The sequence below is a fragment of the Talpa occidentalis genome, unplaced genomic scaffold (assembly GCF_014898055.3).
Source record: "Talpa occidentalis isolate TD23 unplaced genomic scaffold, MPIMG_talOcc4v2.1 talOcc4.17, whole genome shotgun sequence".
Classification (NCBI taxonomy): domain Eukaryota; kingdom Metazoa; phylum Chordata; class Mammalia; order Eulipotyphla; family Talpidae; genus Talpa; species Talpa occidentalis.
The window spans coordinates 55,773,649-55,788,770 of NW_023601754.1; the positions used below are offsets into that span (position 1 = coordinate 55,773,649).

At 58.6% G+C, this 15,122-nt stretch overlaps 3 protein-coding genes across 3 annotated transcripts; 2 read left to right on the plus strand and 1 right to left on the minus strand.

The window, feature by feature from the left end:
* The first annotated feature begins 684 nt into the window (after positions 1-684).
* On the plus strand, positions 685-7,916 carry SYVN1 (synoviolin 1). Its single transcript, XM_037517596.2, is given in 17 exon segments — positions 685-708; positions 1,890-2,038; positions 2,235-2,327; positions 2,410-2,562; positions 2,691-2,739; positions 3,125-3,228; positions 3,767-3,893; positions 3,980-4,079; positions 4,158-4,223; positions 4,318-4,434; positions 4,527-4,606; positions 4,609-4,689; positions 4,937-5,065; positions 5,153-5,293; positions 5,376-5,562; positions 6,324-6,475; positions 6,554-7,916. Coding segments are annotated over 16 exon segments (1,818 nt in total). The 5' UTR covers positions 685-708; positions 1,890-1,906; the 3' UTR covers positions 6,661-7,916.
* On the minus strand, positions 6,942-12,412 carry MRPL49 (mitochondrial ribosomal protein L49). The gene is made up of 4 exons (XM_037517597.2): positions 12,322-12,412; positions 10,690-10,840; positions 9,099-9,223; positions 6,942-8,995 (listed from the first exon to the last, which is right to left on the minus strand). The coding sequence occupies exons 1-4, from the start codon at positions 12,397-12,399 to the stop codon at positions 8,849-8,851; spliced, it is 501 nt and encodes a 166-aa protein (XP_037373494.1). The 5' UTR covers positions 12,400-12,412; the 3' UTR covers positions 6,942-8,848.
* Positions 12,413-12,585: 173 nt separating this feature from the next.
* On the plus strand, positions 12,586-14,086 carry FAU (FAU ubiquitin like and ribosomal protein S30 fusion). The gene is made up of 5 exons (XM_037517598.2): positions 12,586-12,681; positions 12,940-13,022; positions 13,115-13,259; positions 13,710-13,765; positions 13,915-14,086. Exons 2-5 carry the CDS (start codon positions 12,948-12,950, stop codon positions 14,038-14,040), a joined length of 402 nt encoding a protein of 133 aa, XP_037373495.1. The 5' UTR covers positions 12,586-12,681; positions 12,940-12,947; the 3' UTR covers positions 14,041-14,086.
* Positions 14,087-15,122: the final 1,036 nt, after the last annotated feature.

The following is a 15,122-nucleotide window of genomic DNA, read 5'->3' on the forward strand; positions in this document are numbered from 1 at the left end:
AGATGATGGAGGAAAATGCGAGATAAAAAAGGGGTGCATTAGCTCCGTTCTGTCAATGCATGGACTGGGTTGCTGCGAAGGGGACAAAATGAAGTCCAGGCATCTAAGACCAGTGGGAGCTGTGGCTGTGGCCCAGGACTGCACAATATGGGGACAGCAGAGCCGCAGGCAGGGAAGGGTGCAGCGCATGCAGCGTGGAAGGCAATCCCTTTGCACAGAACATTCCCACCTCAAGTTTAGCTGGAATTAAAGATCTGGGTGCTCTCGGGTCCCTGGCACACGTGGCCGCCCCGCCACCTCGGGGCGCAGCAAACGGTCCCCCGGAGCTGACACCGACCACCCGCCCGGGACGGCGCCTTCCCCGCTCCGCCCGCTGGGGGCGGCCTGAGCCCCGGGCGACGCCGCCGCCCGCCCCTAGCAACCGGTCGCAGCGCTGCTCTTCCGATAGGCCGGCAAATTTCCCTTCTTTTTCTTATTGGTCCGCGTAACTCTACCTCCGCCAATCAGGAAGAGCCACGGGGACCCAACTCACTCCCACACAATTTGGGGGTGATCACGGAGGAGACAAAATTTTCTTTTCTGAATCCATTTCTCCCGGGAAGCAGCTTGTTTGTGAAACTGCTGCGACTCTCCCTGCCGCGAGGCCCTGCGACGTCTCGCTCCCCTTCGGGCCGCCATGCCCGTCTCCGGCGCGCCCCCCTCCTAGTGGTACGGCCCGCGCCGGCCCCACCTTCCAGCCACTGAGCGACGCCGCGGCCGCGCCGGTCGGGCTCACGCCGTGGGGGCGGCGATACCATCGCGCCGCATCGGGAGGGGGTGGCGGGCGTCCCCTCCCCGCCGGCGCTTGCGCGGCGCGCCCCTCGGGAGCCGCGGGCCCGCGCCACGGGCGCCCCCCGGGCAGGGCAGGGCCCGCGGCTCCCCGCGGAGGGCGCCGGCGGCCCCGGGGACGCCGACTTGGTACGGCCCGCGCCGCTCCCCGCGCCGCCGGAAGTGAGGTGTCGGCCCCCGAGTTCCGGTCGCAGGGGGTGGGGAGTGTTGTTAACCGGGGCCGCCTCCGCAGTCGCGGGGATCGAGCGGGCTCGCGGCGCGGGGCTCCGGTGAGTGGGCCGGGGTCGGGCCGGGGTGCGGGCGGCGCGGGGCCCGGGACCTCGCCCCCGAGGCCTCGGCGCGCCCCGCCGCCCCGCCGCCTGTCAGCGCCGGGGACCTCGGGGCCGGCGCGCCCGCTGTCCCGGGACCGGGTCCCGCCCGGGCGCCCCGGATGCGCGGCCCGGGCGAGCGGTGCCGCCCCGGCCCGCCACTGCTCCCTGCCGGCCGGCCGTTTCCCGGCGCCCCAAGTTGACACGGCTCCGGGGGGTGGGGGCGCCGGGGTTCCAGGCTGACGTGCCCCCTCGCGCCCGCGGGCCGCGTGCAGGCTGCCCACCGGGCAGAGCCCCCGGCGCCCCGCCGGCCCGGCCGGCGCCCCCAGCGCCCGGGCTGCTCCCCGCCCCGCGGGCCTCGCGCTCCAGCTGCGGGCGTTGTGCGGCGGCCTCCCGCCCGGGCCTTTCGCCTTAGGGGCAGCGGTGGCGGCTCCCGCGCCGGCCTGCCCTTTCTCTCGCCTCCCTCGGGGCGGCCGCTTGGCAGCCGCCGTGGAAAGAGCCCGAGACTTGCAGCCGGGCGGACCCGGGCCCCGGGCCTGGCGTCGGCGCCGCGCCTGACCCCTGCGCGCCGCCCCGGCTTAGGTGTGAGGCCGGCAGCATCTGCTCGTGCTGCGGGTGGGCGAGGGGCCGGCGGGGGCACGGTTTCCCGCCGCTGCCTGTTGACACGGCCGCTCCGGCGCCGTCCCGGCTGTCCCAGCTGGCACGGCTGCCCCGCCGTGCCACCCAGCGCGCGCTCGCCCCTCTCCCGTGCAGGTGTCCAGGCCAGGGCAATGTTCCGCACCGCCGTGATGATGGCGGCCAGCATGGCGCTGACCGGGGCCGTGGTGGCCCATGCCTACTACCTCAAGCACCAGTTCTACCCCACTGTGGTGTACCTGACCAAGTCCAGCCCCAGCATGGCCGTGAGTTCGGGGAGGAAGGAGCTCCCTGGGAGGGAGGGAGGAGTAGGGGTGGGGCTTCACAGCCCAGGTAAGTAGAGGTGAAGCCGCGGGCTTCCTCGCTGTAAGTGCGTTGTCAGGAGGTTGTGGGGAGGCCCTTGAATGAAGAGTCCAAGGCAGAGCAAGCCCCACACCTGTGCCTCCCCTCCCTTCTCCCCAGGTCCTGTACATCCAGGCCTTCGTCTTTGTCTTCCTCTTGGGCAAGGTGATGGGCAAGGTGTTCTTTGGACAGCTGAGGGCAGCAGAGATGGAGGTAAGATGGTTGCTGCCCCAAGGATGAGGGCCAGGGTGCTGGACAAGCAGAATGTCTACATCATCCTATGTCTGACCCCCAGCACCTTCTGGAACGTTCCTGGTATGCTGTCACTGAGACCTGTCTGGCTTTCACTGTCTTTCGGGATGACTTCAGCCCCCGCTTTGTGGCACTCTTCACTCTCCTCCTCTTCCTCAAGTGTTTTCACTGGCTGGCTGAGGACCGCGTAGACTTTGTGAGTTGGGTTGCGGGTTCTCTAGAGCAGACGGAAGCCAGGGAGTGACTGGCAGGCCGGCTCGTGGACCGGGGAGGGTTGGGGAGAGCCCCAGCCTTCCTGACGGGCCCCTCTCTGTTCTGCCTCAGATGGAACGCAGCCCCAACATCTCCTGGCTCTTTCACTGCCGCATCGTCTGTGAGTGGGATTCCTGGGGGGAGAGGAGGGTGTTGGAGGGAGAAGAGACCCCCCCGGGACTGGAACACGAGCAGTCACTCCCCACGCACGGCAGCCCCCGCGGCCCACAGCTGTACAGGAAAGATAATTTAGGAAGTTCATTTGCATCGTCTCTGCTGTTCCACCCCAGGGCTTCTCAACTGTCCGGGCCCTGAGCTCTGGTCCCTCACCTGCGTGGGCAGAAGTGGGGTTCCCACGGGGCCGGCGTCAGTGAAGTGTGCCCACCCAACTAGATGGCTGGGGCCACGCAGGGCTTGAGGGTGGGAGCTGTCTTAGAGCAAGCAGGAAGTGGTTGTCAGGCCCTGGGCTGACCCCTCTAACCCCCCACTTGGGGGGGTCCCCACAGCCCTGATGTGCCTCCTGGGTATCCTGGACTTCCTCTTCGTCAGCCATGCCTATCACAGTATCCTGACCCGTGGGGCCTCTGTGCAGCTGGTGTTTGGCTTTGAGGTAAAATTGGCTTGGGAGGTCGGGAGGCCTGGCCTGAGGTCGCATCGCATGAACCCAGTCAACCCGTGTAGAGCACCTGCTCTCGGGCCAGCCCGTGTGGGCCCCTAAGGCGCAGCGGTCAGCCGGGCCCAGCCCTGCCCTTTACGTGCTGATTCCAAGGAGGGTGGGGGCAGCACCAAAAGGAGGCCTCTGACCTGGTGCTCAGGGAAGGCGCCCCAGAAGTCAATGCCAGGGGAACTGGCTGTGGAGCGACAGGAGGACAGCTGGGAGGTGTGCCCAGGGGCTGGGAGTGTGTTCAGTGACCACAGCCAGTGCAGGCACCCTGTGCAGGCACCCGACCTGCATCTCTTAATCTGCAAAACCACCTGGCTGTAAAAGGGCAGCTGGTGGTTGTTTTGCCCACCAGCAGCCTCAGCTTGGCGAGGTCTAGTGAGTGGTGAGAAGTGCCCCCAGCTAGTGAGTGGAGGAGCTGGGGGAGCAGGAGCAGAGCCGTGGGCATGAGGTGGGGCTGGTGCTGATGTCCCCCCGCACCCCCCAGTACGCCATCCTGATGACGATGGTGCTCACCATCTTCATCAAGTACGTGCTGCACTCCGTGGACCTCCAGAGCGACAACCCCTGGGACAACAAGGCCGTGTACATGCTCTACACCGAGCTGTTCACAGGTGAGGGCAGCCTGGTCGAGGGCCCGGACCGGGGTCCCCCGCCTGCCTCCCAGAGTCCATCACCACCGCTCTCTGCACCCCGCCAGGCTTCATCAAGGTCCTGCTGTACATGGCCTTCATGACCATCATGATCAAGGTGCACACGTTCCCGCTTTTCGCCATCCGGCCCATGTACCTGGCCATGAGGTGAGCCCCCCCCCCCCGCCCCCCCCCCCCACTCCCGCTCCCTTTCCTCTGCCACGCTCACCCTAAGGGTCCTTCCAGGCAGTTCAAGAAAGCAGTGACAGATGCCATCATGTCTCGCCGCGCCATTCGCAACATGAACACACTGTAAGTGGGCCTGTCCTGGCCGCTCCCCCAGCTCTGCCCTCGGTGCCCCAGTCTCCCGCCGTGGTCTTGACACGGCCTGGCCTGGCCTGCCCAGGTACCCAGATGCCACCCCGGAGGAGCTGCAGGCCGTGGACAACGTCTGCATCATCTGCCGAGAAGAGATGGTGACCGGCGCCAAGAGACTGCCCTGCAGCCACATTTTCCACACCAGGTGGGCCTGGGGTGGCCCGGGGACAGGCTCCGGCCGGCAGGCTCCCCACCCCCCGGGGCACTGGCTGACCAGTGCCTGGTCTTGACCCCCAGCTGCCTGCGCTCCTGGTTCCAGCGGCAGCAGACCTGTCCAACCTGCCGCATGGATGTCCTGCGGGCCTCGCTACCCGCGCAGTCCCACCGCCCCCCGAGCCTGCGGACCAGGGGCCACCGCCTGCCCCCCACCCACCACCGCTCCTGCCGCAGCCCCCCAACTGTGAGTGCTCCCCCCACTCGTGTGGCCATGCAGCGTGCTGTTGAGTGCTTGCCCTCAGCTGGGTGTGGGAAATCCCGAGGGCAGTCAGAGCCTGGGGGGCGCGGGCGCTCGGGAAGTGGCACAGCTGATTCCAGTCTGCTGAGCTCCGAGGCCTGGGAGTGCACGGATGGCGCCCAGCAGCCGGGCCCTGCCTACCATTTGGGTCTGTCTCTGGACCTTTACTCACCACCGCATCTTCTCTCTGCAGTTCCCCAGGGCCTCCTGCCCCCCTTTCCTCCAGGCATGTTCCCACTGTGGCCCCCCATGGGCCCATTTCCACCTGTCCCGCCACCCCCCAGCTCAGGAGAGGCTGCAGCCCCTTCGTCCACCACTGCAGGTGAGCCCATGGGCATGGTGGTAGCGGGAACTGGGGGCTGGAAGCAGAGCCCCACAGCCCTCACTGACCTTGTCCTGTTCTCCCCAGCACTGTCCCGGCCCAGCGGAGCAGCCACTAGCACAGCTGGCACCTCCACCCAGGCACCTGGCTCTGCCCCCGAGGCAGGCCCCACCACAGGCTTCCCCTTCCCTCCTCCCTGGATGGGCATGCCACTGCCTCCCCCCTTTGGTAAGCTGGGCCAACCAGGGTGGTGCTGGCAGCTTGGGGTGTCAGGGCCGGGAGCCCTGGCTGAGCCTCTGCCTTTCTCCAGCCTTCCCCCCAATGCCTGTACCCCCCGCCGGCTTTGCTGGCCTGACCCCTGAGGAGCTGCGTGCGCTAGAGGGCCATGAGCGGCAGCACCTAGAGGCCCGGCTGCAGAGCCTGCGCAACATCCACACGCTGCTGGACGCCGCCATGCTGCAGATCAACCAGTACCTCACTGTGCTCGCCTCCCTGGGGTGCGTCTGCAGGGGTGGGCGGGGCTGCTGCCAGGCGGCCAGGCCTGGCTCTCGGGCTTCGTCTCCTCTGCCACCCCGTGACACCTGCCGATGCAGGCCACCTCCCCGAGGGCAGCCCGGGTCTCTCAGCTCTTGGGGCCTTTCTCCTCCCACTGCAGAAGGCCCGTTTCCATCCGAGCAGTGGTGTCTAGAGGGCTGACCTCGGATTTCGTTCCTTTTGTTTTTCTACACTTTCAAATTTCTTATAATTTGCAGTGCTTGCGTTTACCACATAGCCCTCTTCTGGCTTCCGTGGACACTGTGACTGAGTCACTGTCCTTGACCTGAGATGACAGTCACTTGGCACCATGCTGGTCCAAGGTCAACTCCTGGACCTGCTTGTGCGCTGTGACCACCACAACCTTGTCTGAACAGAGGTGTTCTGGCTCCCACACCCAGGTCACCGTACAAGGTGCCTGGTGGCCGTCAGGGACAAGACAGGCTTGGAGGGAAGCTTGAGTCCCAGACTTGAACGGCTCTGTGACTTGGGTGTGGGGCCCCTATAAAGACACCTTAGGGTGGAGACTGTAAGAGTGGGCACAGCTGCAGGCGCTGCCGGCGAGGTTTTCAGTCTGTGGCACAGAACATGACTTGTGCCTGCGTCCCTGGGGCTGCGGAGACATGGCCAGCGGACCCTGCCTGCGAGGCTCAGCAAAACCAGCCAAGCCCCGTCTCATCAGGATGCCAAGGCCTCGTCCACCTCTTGTCCCTTTTCTTCCCAGGCCTCCCCGGCCTGCCACCTCAGCCAACCCCACTGAAGAGACTGCCTCGACAGCTGTTGCTGCTGCCTCCTCCACCAGCACCCCCAGCTCGGAGGCCGCCACCCCATTGCCAGGAGTCTCCCCACCTGCCCCTGAACCTGAAAAGCCTCCAGGTAGGTGAGGTCAGCCTGGGTTGGGGGGGGGGGCCCAGGCCCATCTCTGGGGGTTCCATTTCTGCTCCCTGTCCCCAGCTCCTGAGTCTGTGGGCACTGAAGACCTGCCTGAGGACGGGGAGCCTGATGCAGCAGAACTCCGCCGCCGTCGCCTGCAGAAGCTGGAGTCGCCCGTTGCCCACTGACACTGCCCCAGTCCTGGCCCCTGCCCCCACTCTCGTAAGCAGCCCTCGCTGGAACGCGTCCTGCCACCAAGTGCCAGCTCCCTCTCTCTGCACCAGGGAGTAGTAGCCCCCAGCTCTGAGACAGAGGCGGCGGCACCTCCAGGCCAGGTGGAAAGAGGCCCGAGGCCCAAAGCCCCAGAAGACTGCGTCCTTAACAGTCCCGGGCTGCTGTGCGTGTCCCGGGTCAGCTCCAGTCTTGCTCTCCAGCCCTGGGTTCTGCCAGGGCCATGCAGGTGGAGGCGCCACCTCTGAGAAGCCCCCTCCTCCTCACCCCTTTCTGGGGGAGGGGCAGCCCTGAGCCCATGGTGTGGAGGCCTGCTGCAGTGCCGAACAGTATTAGCTCCTGTTCCCAAGTGTGGCTGGAGGCAGGTTAGGAGCTTGCGCCCTGCCCACCCACCAAGACTGCTACCGGATTTCCTTTTCTTGCCCTATCAACCCAGCAGCCCTTGTGGTGGTGGCTGTCCCCTTTATGCCCTGTGGCATTTCCACATCTTACCGGCAACTACATAACTCAGGGGAAGGAGTGCCTGGGGGTGGAGGGGCAGGTGGGCAGCATTGAGGGACCCTGCCCTCCCTCGCCCCAGACCCCTGCAGTCTGTCTTAGGTGAGGCTGTGCCTGGTCTCACCCAGCAGCCACTGCCCAGCCTCCTTGCAGGCCGAGGGTTCGTGTCTGCTCCTGAACCACTGCAAGCCCCGGAACCTACAGAAGACCGCTTCTCAACTCAGAACTTTCTTGAGTTTAGAAGAGTTGGAATTACTTCCTTGCTGTTGTCTTTTGGATTAAATTTGGGCTTTGAATTTGAATGCTTGAACCCAGGGAAGAGAAGTGCCAGGCTCCTGATCTTCCAGGTTAGAAAAGGCTCTGGGCCAGGTGGGCCTGGGAGCTCCTGCCAGCCTGCCCAGGCCTCTCCCACCCCAGTTTTGTGTTACAAGAGTTGCTGACGACAGTTTCAGATGATTATTTAATTTGTAAATATTGTACAAATTTTAATAGCTTAAACTGTATATACAGCCAAATAAAAACTTGCATTAACAGCTGGTGGAGTTGATGTCATAGAATTGAGATTGGCCTGGAGTCTCCAGGAGGGAGGGTTTGGGATAAGCCAGCACTGATTACAAGTCCACCGGTAGGAAGATACAGCCACTTCACATGAAACTGAGCCCCAGAGAGATCAAGTGCCTGCCTTGAGTCAAAGATGAAGTCAGGTTTTTTTTTTGGGGGTGGGGGGAGTCAGGTTCTTGACCCACCTTAGCAAGTTTCACTCTGGGGTGGGGGGTTGTGACTCCAAGGTTGGGACAGGTGGAAAGGTTCACTGGCTGGGGGTGATGGGATGGCCAGATAACAGGCCAGCATCTCCACCTAAAAAGCCCTTCAATGCCAGGTGGGTAAGCTGGGAAGGCCGACCCTGGGAGGCTGCTAGGAGCTTAAGACACACGCCAGCAGGCAGACCAACCAAAGCTAGTTACTAAGCTCCCCAGCGTAGGCAACCCAGTCAGGCCAACTGTTCTGGAACAGGGCAGAGGTGACTGGGCCCTCCACCTCTCTGTGGGTAGAAAGTCCAGGGTCTGACATGGTGCTTAGAACTGAAGGCCTCAAGAACCCACATCTGGGCCCTCAGTGTTCACTGCTGCCACCAAGTCAGGTCTCCTTCCTGAGATCCCCTAGACTCCAGTCTGTGGGGATGCTATCATGCAAAACAAGGACCCAGAAATGTTTCCCACAACATGGGGCTGAGGGCTGAGGAGGGAATGTGTCCAATGCATTTGCCCTGTGCCTCCCAACTTCAGCCTGTTGCTTCCACTGAAGGAGGCATCAACAACCTCTAGAACTTGAATAACTGCTCCCGAGGGGCTCCAGTGAAGGGAAAGCAGCCAACAGGTCACAGTTGAGTTGAAGGCAGAAAACAGCTACTGCTGCTCACTAGCTGGGCAGTTCCTGGAGGGTCTCCAATGTTTGGGACCCCTCCCTAGTGCTGGCTCCTGTGTGGAGGGTCCCAACTCCTGAAGCCCATTAGCCCTCATTCTGCCCTGCCCAAGCCCTTTGCCCTGGTCTTTGTAACCCGTTCCCCAAACACCCACCTCCTCCCTCCTGAGATCCCCTAGACTCCAGTCTATAGGGATGCTGACATGCAGGCTGCTCAGCTGGGCCTCAGAAGCCCTTCTCCAGGAGCCAGGCCTTGAGCTGCTGGTCAAAATAGCCCTTGATGCGCAGGGTACCTGTCACCTCATTGACCTGGGTGATGGGTGTCTTCCCTAGCAGTGGGCTCAGAAAATCTTCCACATCCTTTTGCAGGGCCTGGGAAAGAGTAACAAAGCAGGTTGGTCAGGAATCCTCTTCTAGAAGAACCCATCCCTTCAGCCTGAAAGGGTCAGGATCAGATTCCAACCCATCCACTTACCCAAATGTCCCCCTCCACCTTCCGGATCACGGTCATCTGCCGGTTGCCATGCGTGATGTCCCTGTAGACAGGGATGTTGTGCATCCGAGAACGCCGCACAAAATAGGGCAGGTTGGGTGGGGGGTCTGTGACAGTGAGGCACTGTGATAAGCCAACTCTTCCCAGGTTTCATCCCACTGCAGCCAAGGGCTTCCCCTCAGTCTCCAATGGGTCAGTGACCCAAAAGCAAAATCACTGCCAGATTCAGGTCAGGAGACCTGCTCTCCACTAAGTTTAGAGGCAAGCCCAGCTTGTTCGCCTTGGTATCCCAAGCCCCAGCATGGGGCCTGGCACCAGGTCTTCAAGCAGAAATGAAGTCTGGGTCATATCTTTGTGAATCTTTGGGGCCTCCTTGGAGGCTAATCCTCACCTTTCTCTACTGTTCCAGTGGCTAAATCAATCTCTAGATGGGGACTCACAGGCACTGAATACCAACCACACACCAGGCTCTGCACTGAGTGTTTTTATTATTATTTTTTTATGTATATGGCCCTTAGCCAATGACAATGTGGTCCTACCCAAACCTACACAGCCCCTTTTAAAAAAGTCAATGTTGGGGCCTCCCTGGTGGCACAGGCAGTTGAGCGTTGCACTGTGAAGCCGTCCGCAGCCTCTGTGGCGTGGGTTCGATCCCAGCCAGCCGGGGAGAAACCCATATGGCACAGCAGACCTCTCCTGTCTCGCCCACTGCTCCTCTTGGCAGTGTATTTCGTCAGTCTGCCTGTTCTGTTCCCCGCTCTGTCTCTGGTGAATCCTTTCACCCTCCCGCATATCTGGCTTGTACCTCAGTTCTTGTATTAAACAAAAAAGATAAAGTCAATGTTGGGCCTCCTTGGTGGCTCAAGGAGTTAGGATGCAACCTATGAAGCTATCTGCAGCCACTGCAGCACGAGTTTGATCCCCGGCTGGCCAAGGAGCAACCCACATGGCGCAGCAGACCTCTCCTGTTTTGCCCGCTGCTCCCCTCAGCAGTGTATTTCAGTAGCTCTGCCTGTTCTGTTCCCCACTCTGTCTCTGGTGAATCCTCTCACCCCCCACACCTCTGGCCTGTACCCGAGTTCTCGTATGCATAAATAAATCTTTTTTTAAAAAAAGTCAATGTTGGTTCAGATATCCGGGGGTAGGTTAGGGGCGTGGGGCAGGCAAGCACAAAGCCCTCTGTCTCCCCAGGTATATGCACTGAATGCTTTATGTGTTGATGGGATTATTGCCATTTTGCGGCAACTGAGCCAGGGAGAACCTAAGTGACTAACTCAACATCACAGACAGTTTGGATCCAGAACTGCCCAGACTTCCAAGCTATGTTCTCAATTATGGCACATAGCTTCCTGGGGGCCGGATCAGGGGAACTCAAACTCTTAGCGCTCTCTGTGCTTCACTTCGCCTGTATAGGGAGATCTCATCCCAACAGCACAGTGGATGGGTATCAGCGAAACAGAGCTTCATTCCTGGAGCTGGAACATAGTACAGACACCAGTCCGGAGGGATCTCAACACAATTCCTGATGGATGTTTCTCAAAAGCCTTCAAGCCAACCCCATCACCCGGCTCACCTCTAGGGGGCTGCCAGCCACTAGGAGTGGGACAACGTTCATGCTTTAGGGGTTTTGGGATGTTGGTGGGGGGTAACAGGCGCTCGACAAACTTGTATTCATCCACAGACTCCACGAAGCTGGGGTAATCTGGAGCTCCCTGGGTCTGGCTCTGAGGCAAAAACAAAAATAAAAACATATCTTTATCAGCTCACCCACTCACTACAGGATAGGCAGGATTTAGTAAACAGAGGAGGGAAATATCACAGGCAGAGAGAATGGCATAAATCAAAGGTTAGAGATAGGAAAGCACCAGACTTCAAATTGCCAGGGGTCCTCTCTTAGAATTTCTGTAGGATGCAAATGAGAAGTCTGTGCATATTTAAGAAAAGCTAATTAACCCATAAGTCTGACAATATGGCATTTTCTAGGATTAAGGTTTCCTCTGAAGGGCCTCCCTGGTGACCCAACGGGTCAAGTCTCAGGAAAATGAAGCTATCTGCAGGCCTTCCCAGTGGCGCAGTGGGTTGAGCACCGCGATGTGAAGCTGTCTGCAGCCTCCGCAGTGCTGGTTCGGTTTCCCGAGGCCAGGGAGAATCCCACACGGTGAGGCAGACCTCTCCTTTCTCGCCTGCTGCTCCCCTCAGCAGTGCCCTCAGTCCTTCTGCCTGTTCTGCATCCCGATCCGTCTCTGGTGAATTCTCTCAACCTCCCACGACTCTGGCCTGTACCCCAGCTCTTGTATAAATAAAAATAAATCTTAAAAAAAAAAAAAAAGAAGCTATCTGCAGCACGAGTTCAATCCCTGGCCAGGGAGCGAACCCACAAGATGTAGCAGACCTCTCCTTTCTCAACCGCTGCTCCCCTTAGCAGTGTATTTTAGTCAACCTGCCTGTTCTCCTCCCCACTCTGTCTCTGGTGAATCCTTTCACACACCCCGCCCCCCAAACCTCTGGTCTATACCCAGTTCTTGGATGCATAATAAAATAAATCTTAAAAAAAAAAAGTTTCCTCTGAACATTCTACTGAAACATTCTAGTTTTGAGTTAGAAACTTTTAGCAATAATTTTTTTGCGATAATTTTCCACTCCCATTCATACAATGAGACCCTCCCTTACCCGAAACATTACCCGGTATCACATAGGCACCCCCAGGCACTGTCCTAAGTGCTTTATGGACATGCACTTAATCCTTATAATGAGTCAAAACCGGTATTACCCCTTTTTTCACATTCAAGAAAAATTAAGACATTAGTGAGCCATCTACTCCAGGTCACACTCTGGAGTCTGTCCTCCGAACCTCCTGCCTAAGATCCTTCTCGGACGCTTCTCCCAACAGATGATACCCGGGAGTCCTAGGTTCCCAGAAGTGTCGCCCAACGATCCAGGGCGGTTTCCCCTTCAAAAAGTAAGGTTGCGAGAGTCGACGAGCAGCCCCTCTAAGTTCAGGCTAACTCGGGTGGTTCCAACCCTCGCACTCTCCAAGCGTGCTACAGTCCCGGCACCTCTCTTAATCATGTATCTGAGCTCCAGACAAGTGTTCCCCATTAAAAGGCAAACTAAGGCCCTAAATCGGGCCTCAGTTACAATTTTCCAGGGTTACAAAGACTCCCACACCCAGTCCTCTGCCCTGACTCCAGGCTCGCGCTCTCACCAGGTACCGTAACACGCAGGCCGGCTGGACGCCGATTCTCCCACCCCGTCGAGCAGCCGCGAACATGACCGCCGCCATCTTGGACCGCCTACTTCAGCTAGTCTGCGCGCGCAGCCGACACGACTCCCCTCCCCCGCCCCCCCCCGCTCCTTCCGGCGCGCAACTGCTGGGCCAAATAAACGCATGCGTAAAGCTAAAGGGGCGGAGCTAGGGCGGACGTGGGCCGTAGAAATACCAGAGACCGTTGCGGTCGCTCTGCAGTGACGTAGCACGCAGGAGTCGGCGAAGACGTGCCCGCCCTCGCTCCTTCCTCTTTCCCGACTCCATCTTCGCGGCAGCGGCAGCTGTGACCGCGCTCAGGTAAGATTTGGGCCACGGCTGCCTTCGGAGAGCTTAATAGCCGACTGGTAGCGATATCATAGGGCGCGGGCAAAGTAGAGGAAGTGGGGCTGCTTTGTGGGCCGGGCTTCGGTCCCCCCGACTTCCCTGGAAGACCCGCCTTTGCCCACGTGAGATCCCGCGACCACCTACACCCTGGCGAGATCATCTCCTGCCCCCACCCATTCACCGACCTCTTCTCTCCCAGAGCGGTTATTATAGAAACCTTTCTTTCCTCAGTCGCCGACATGCAGCTCTTTGTCCGCGCCCAGGAGCTCCACACCCTCGAGGTGACCGGCCGGGAGACGGTCGCCCAGATCAAGGTAAGGCTGAGTCATGATCTTTGACTTCCATCCCCGGGTTCTTCCACCTCGCCCCCCGCAAGACCGCTTATGAGCTTTATTTTCCCCAATAGGCTCAGGTAGCCTCGCTGGAGGGCATCGCCCCGGAAGACCAAGTCGTGCTCCTGGCAGGCACTCCCCTTGAGGATGAGGCAACCCTAGGCCAGTGCGGGGTAGAGGCCCTGACCACTCTGGAAGTAGCGGGCCGCATGCTAGGAGGTGAGTTGGGGGGAACCGTCCTTTGAGTTGCGTGTAAGCTCAGATGAGTGTGGGATGTGGAATTCAGTGACCTCAGGAGTACGAGGTACTCCTTCCTCTTTATTTCTCAGAGTAAATTCTTGAAAGATGATTGAGAGACTGAGGCCGGGTGTTGTGTTTAAGTTGTTTTCTAGTGAATTGCCTATTTCCCAGTTTTCCTGCCAAAATCAGGAGGTTAGATCAGATATCTGATGTATTCTTTAGTTCTTATATATAGAGTCAGGGGAAATCATGACATAAAACCTTAGAACACACCAAACTAGTCATTCTTGGTGGTGAAATTCTTTTGGTTTTGCTCTCACTCCATAGGCTCATCCTGCCCGTAAAGGTTTGAGTTGAGCGGGGAGGATTGCCCTCTGTGGGACCTTCTTGCTCTCTTAACTGCTTGCTGTTTTCTTTTTCCCACTACAGGTAAAGTCCATGGTTCTCTGGCCCGTGCTGGGAAAGTGAGAGGTCAGACTCCCAAAGTAAGTATTAGTAGTATCCTTTGGATTTAGTTTTTAGCTCATATAGCTAAGTCAAGGTCCTTGACTTATGCCCTGTCTTCCCTGGAGGTGAGCCTGCAGGGAGGCGTGAAAGAGAGCGCCTAGGGTCTGATCAGCCTCCCTTTTCCCAGGTGGCCAAACAGGAGAAGAAGAAGAAGAAGACTGGGCGGGCCAAGCGGCGGATGCAATACAATCGGCGCTTTGTCAATGTCGTGCCCACCTTTGGCAAGAAGAAGGGCCCCAATGCCAACTCTTAAGTTTTTGTAACCTTGGCTTCTCTAATAAAGCCATTCCATCCAGTCATCTAGTCTCATCTTTGTTTGCAGGACCTCAGAACAGGTATGGCTCCTGGGGCTGGTGGTATATCTACCACAAGAACAGTGAGGACTTGTTTTTCTTTCTCAGCCGAGGCCCATGGCTTGGGGAAAGGTGGTGAACTACAGGAAAAGACTTCATGTAAAAATCAGTCACCACAGGCCAGCCCTTTGCGTGTAGAAGTGGAGAAATCTCCAATCTTAAAGAACTCGATAAATCACCAAATTGTTATTTTTTGGTGTTGCTCTTTCAGAGATGATAGTAGGAATCATTGTGGTGGGAGGTTTTTCTGGAGGGGGCAAAGTTCATGTAGATGTATCAGCAGCTACCGGTGTGGCCTTAGTGAAGTCAGGGCAGGAGTCTGGTCTGCCCCAGCTTTGCCTGATTTCATTGGCACCTCTGACCTGGTTTGCAGACCCGACTGACTGGCTGGTTGCAACCTAGTCACAGCTGAGGATTGTTGGTGAGTTGTATTGATGTTCCTAGAAATGCTGTTCTCAGGGGTGTATTCAAAATTTCCCCAATCAGGGACACAGACCTTGGACTTTGCCTTGAGTTTGGATCCGTGTTCATTTGAACTGCTAATTAATCTCTGCTCTCTGTTGCTGTAAGGATTTAAAAAAAAAAAAAAAAAAAGGTCAACAGCTGCCACATAATGTGAAAATCTTTTTGGCTTTCATTTCACTGGTGACCTTTGTAAAAAGGTATGATGGCTCCCCCAAGAAAGCGAAATAGTTGACAGTGACAAATCCGCAAGGAAAGTAAGCAGGGTGCTATGGAGAAGGGGGGAAGCAGGATGACTGGACACCATCCTAGGGAAGTTGGAATGATGAGCCCTTCAAGCAGGAGCCAGTCCAGTGCTGACTTGGCAAAAGACAGAGCAGGGCCAGATCCTGTGGGGTCTTGTCAACTATGGTGAGGAGTTTGGGTTTGAGTAGGTGAAAGTGTTTTAAGCAGGACCCTTGTATGATGTGATCTAATTTTTTTCTCTGCTGCTTCTGGAGAGCTGGCAGTTAAGGTGGTC

Coding starts and splice junctions, on each gene's coding strand:
- FAU (XM_037517598.2), top strand. CDS start 12,948: ATGCAGCTCTTTGTCCGCGCCCAGGAGCTCCACACCCTCGAGGTGACC. Junction 13,023..13,114: donor AGACGGTCGCCCAGATCAAG/GTAAGGCTGAGT, acceptor TTTCCCCAATAG/GCTCAGGTAGCCTCGCTGGA. Junction 13,260..13,709: donor AGCGGGCCGCATGCTAGGAG/GTGAGTTGGGGG, acceptor TTCCCACTACAG/GTAAAGTCCATGGTTCTCTG.
- MRPL49 (XM_037517597.2), bottom strand. CDS start 12,399: ATGGCGGCGGTCATGTTCGCGGCTGCTCGACGGGGTGGGAGAATCGGC. Junction 9,224..10,689: donor TGGCTGGCAGCCCCCTAGAG/GTGAGCCGGGTG, acceptor TCACTGTCACAG/ACCCCCCACCCAACCTGCCC. Junction 8,996..9,098: donor AGGTGGAGGGGGACATTTGG/GTAAGTGGATGG, acceptor ACTCTTTCCCAG/GCCCTGCAAAAGGATGTGGA.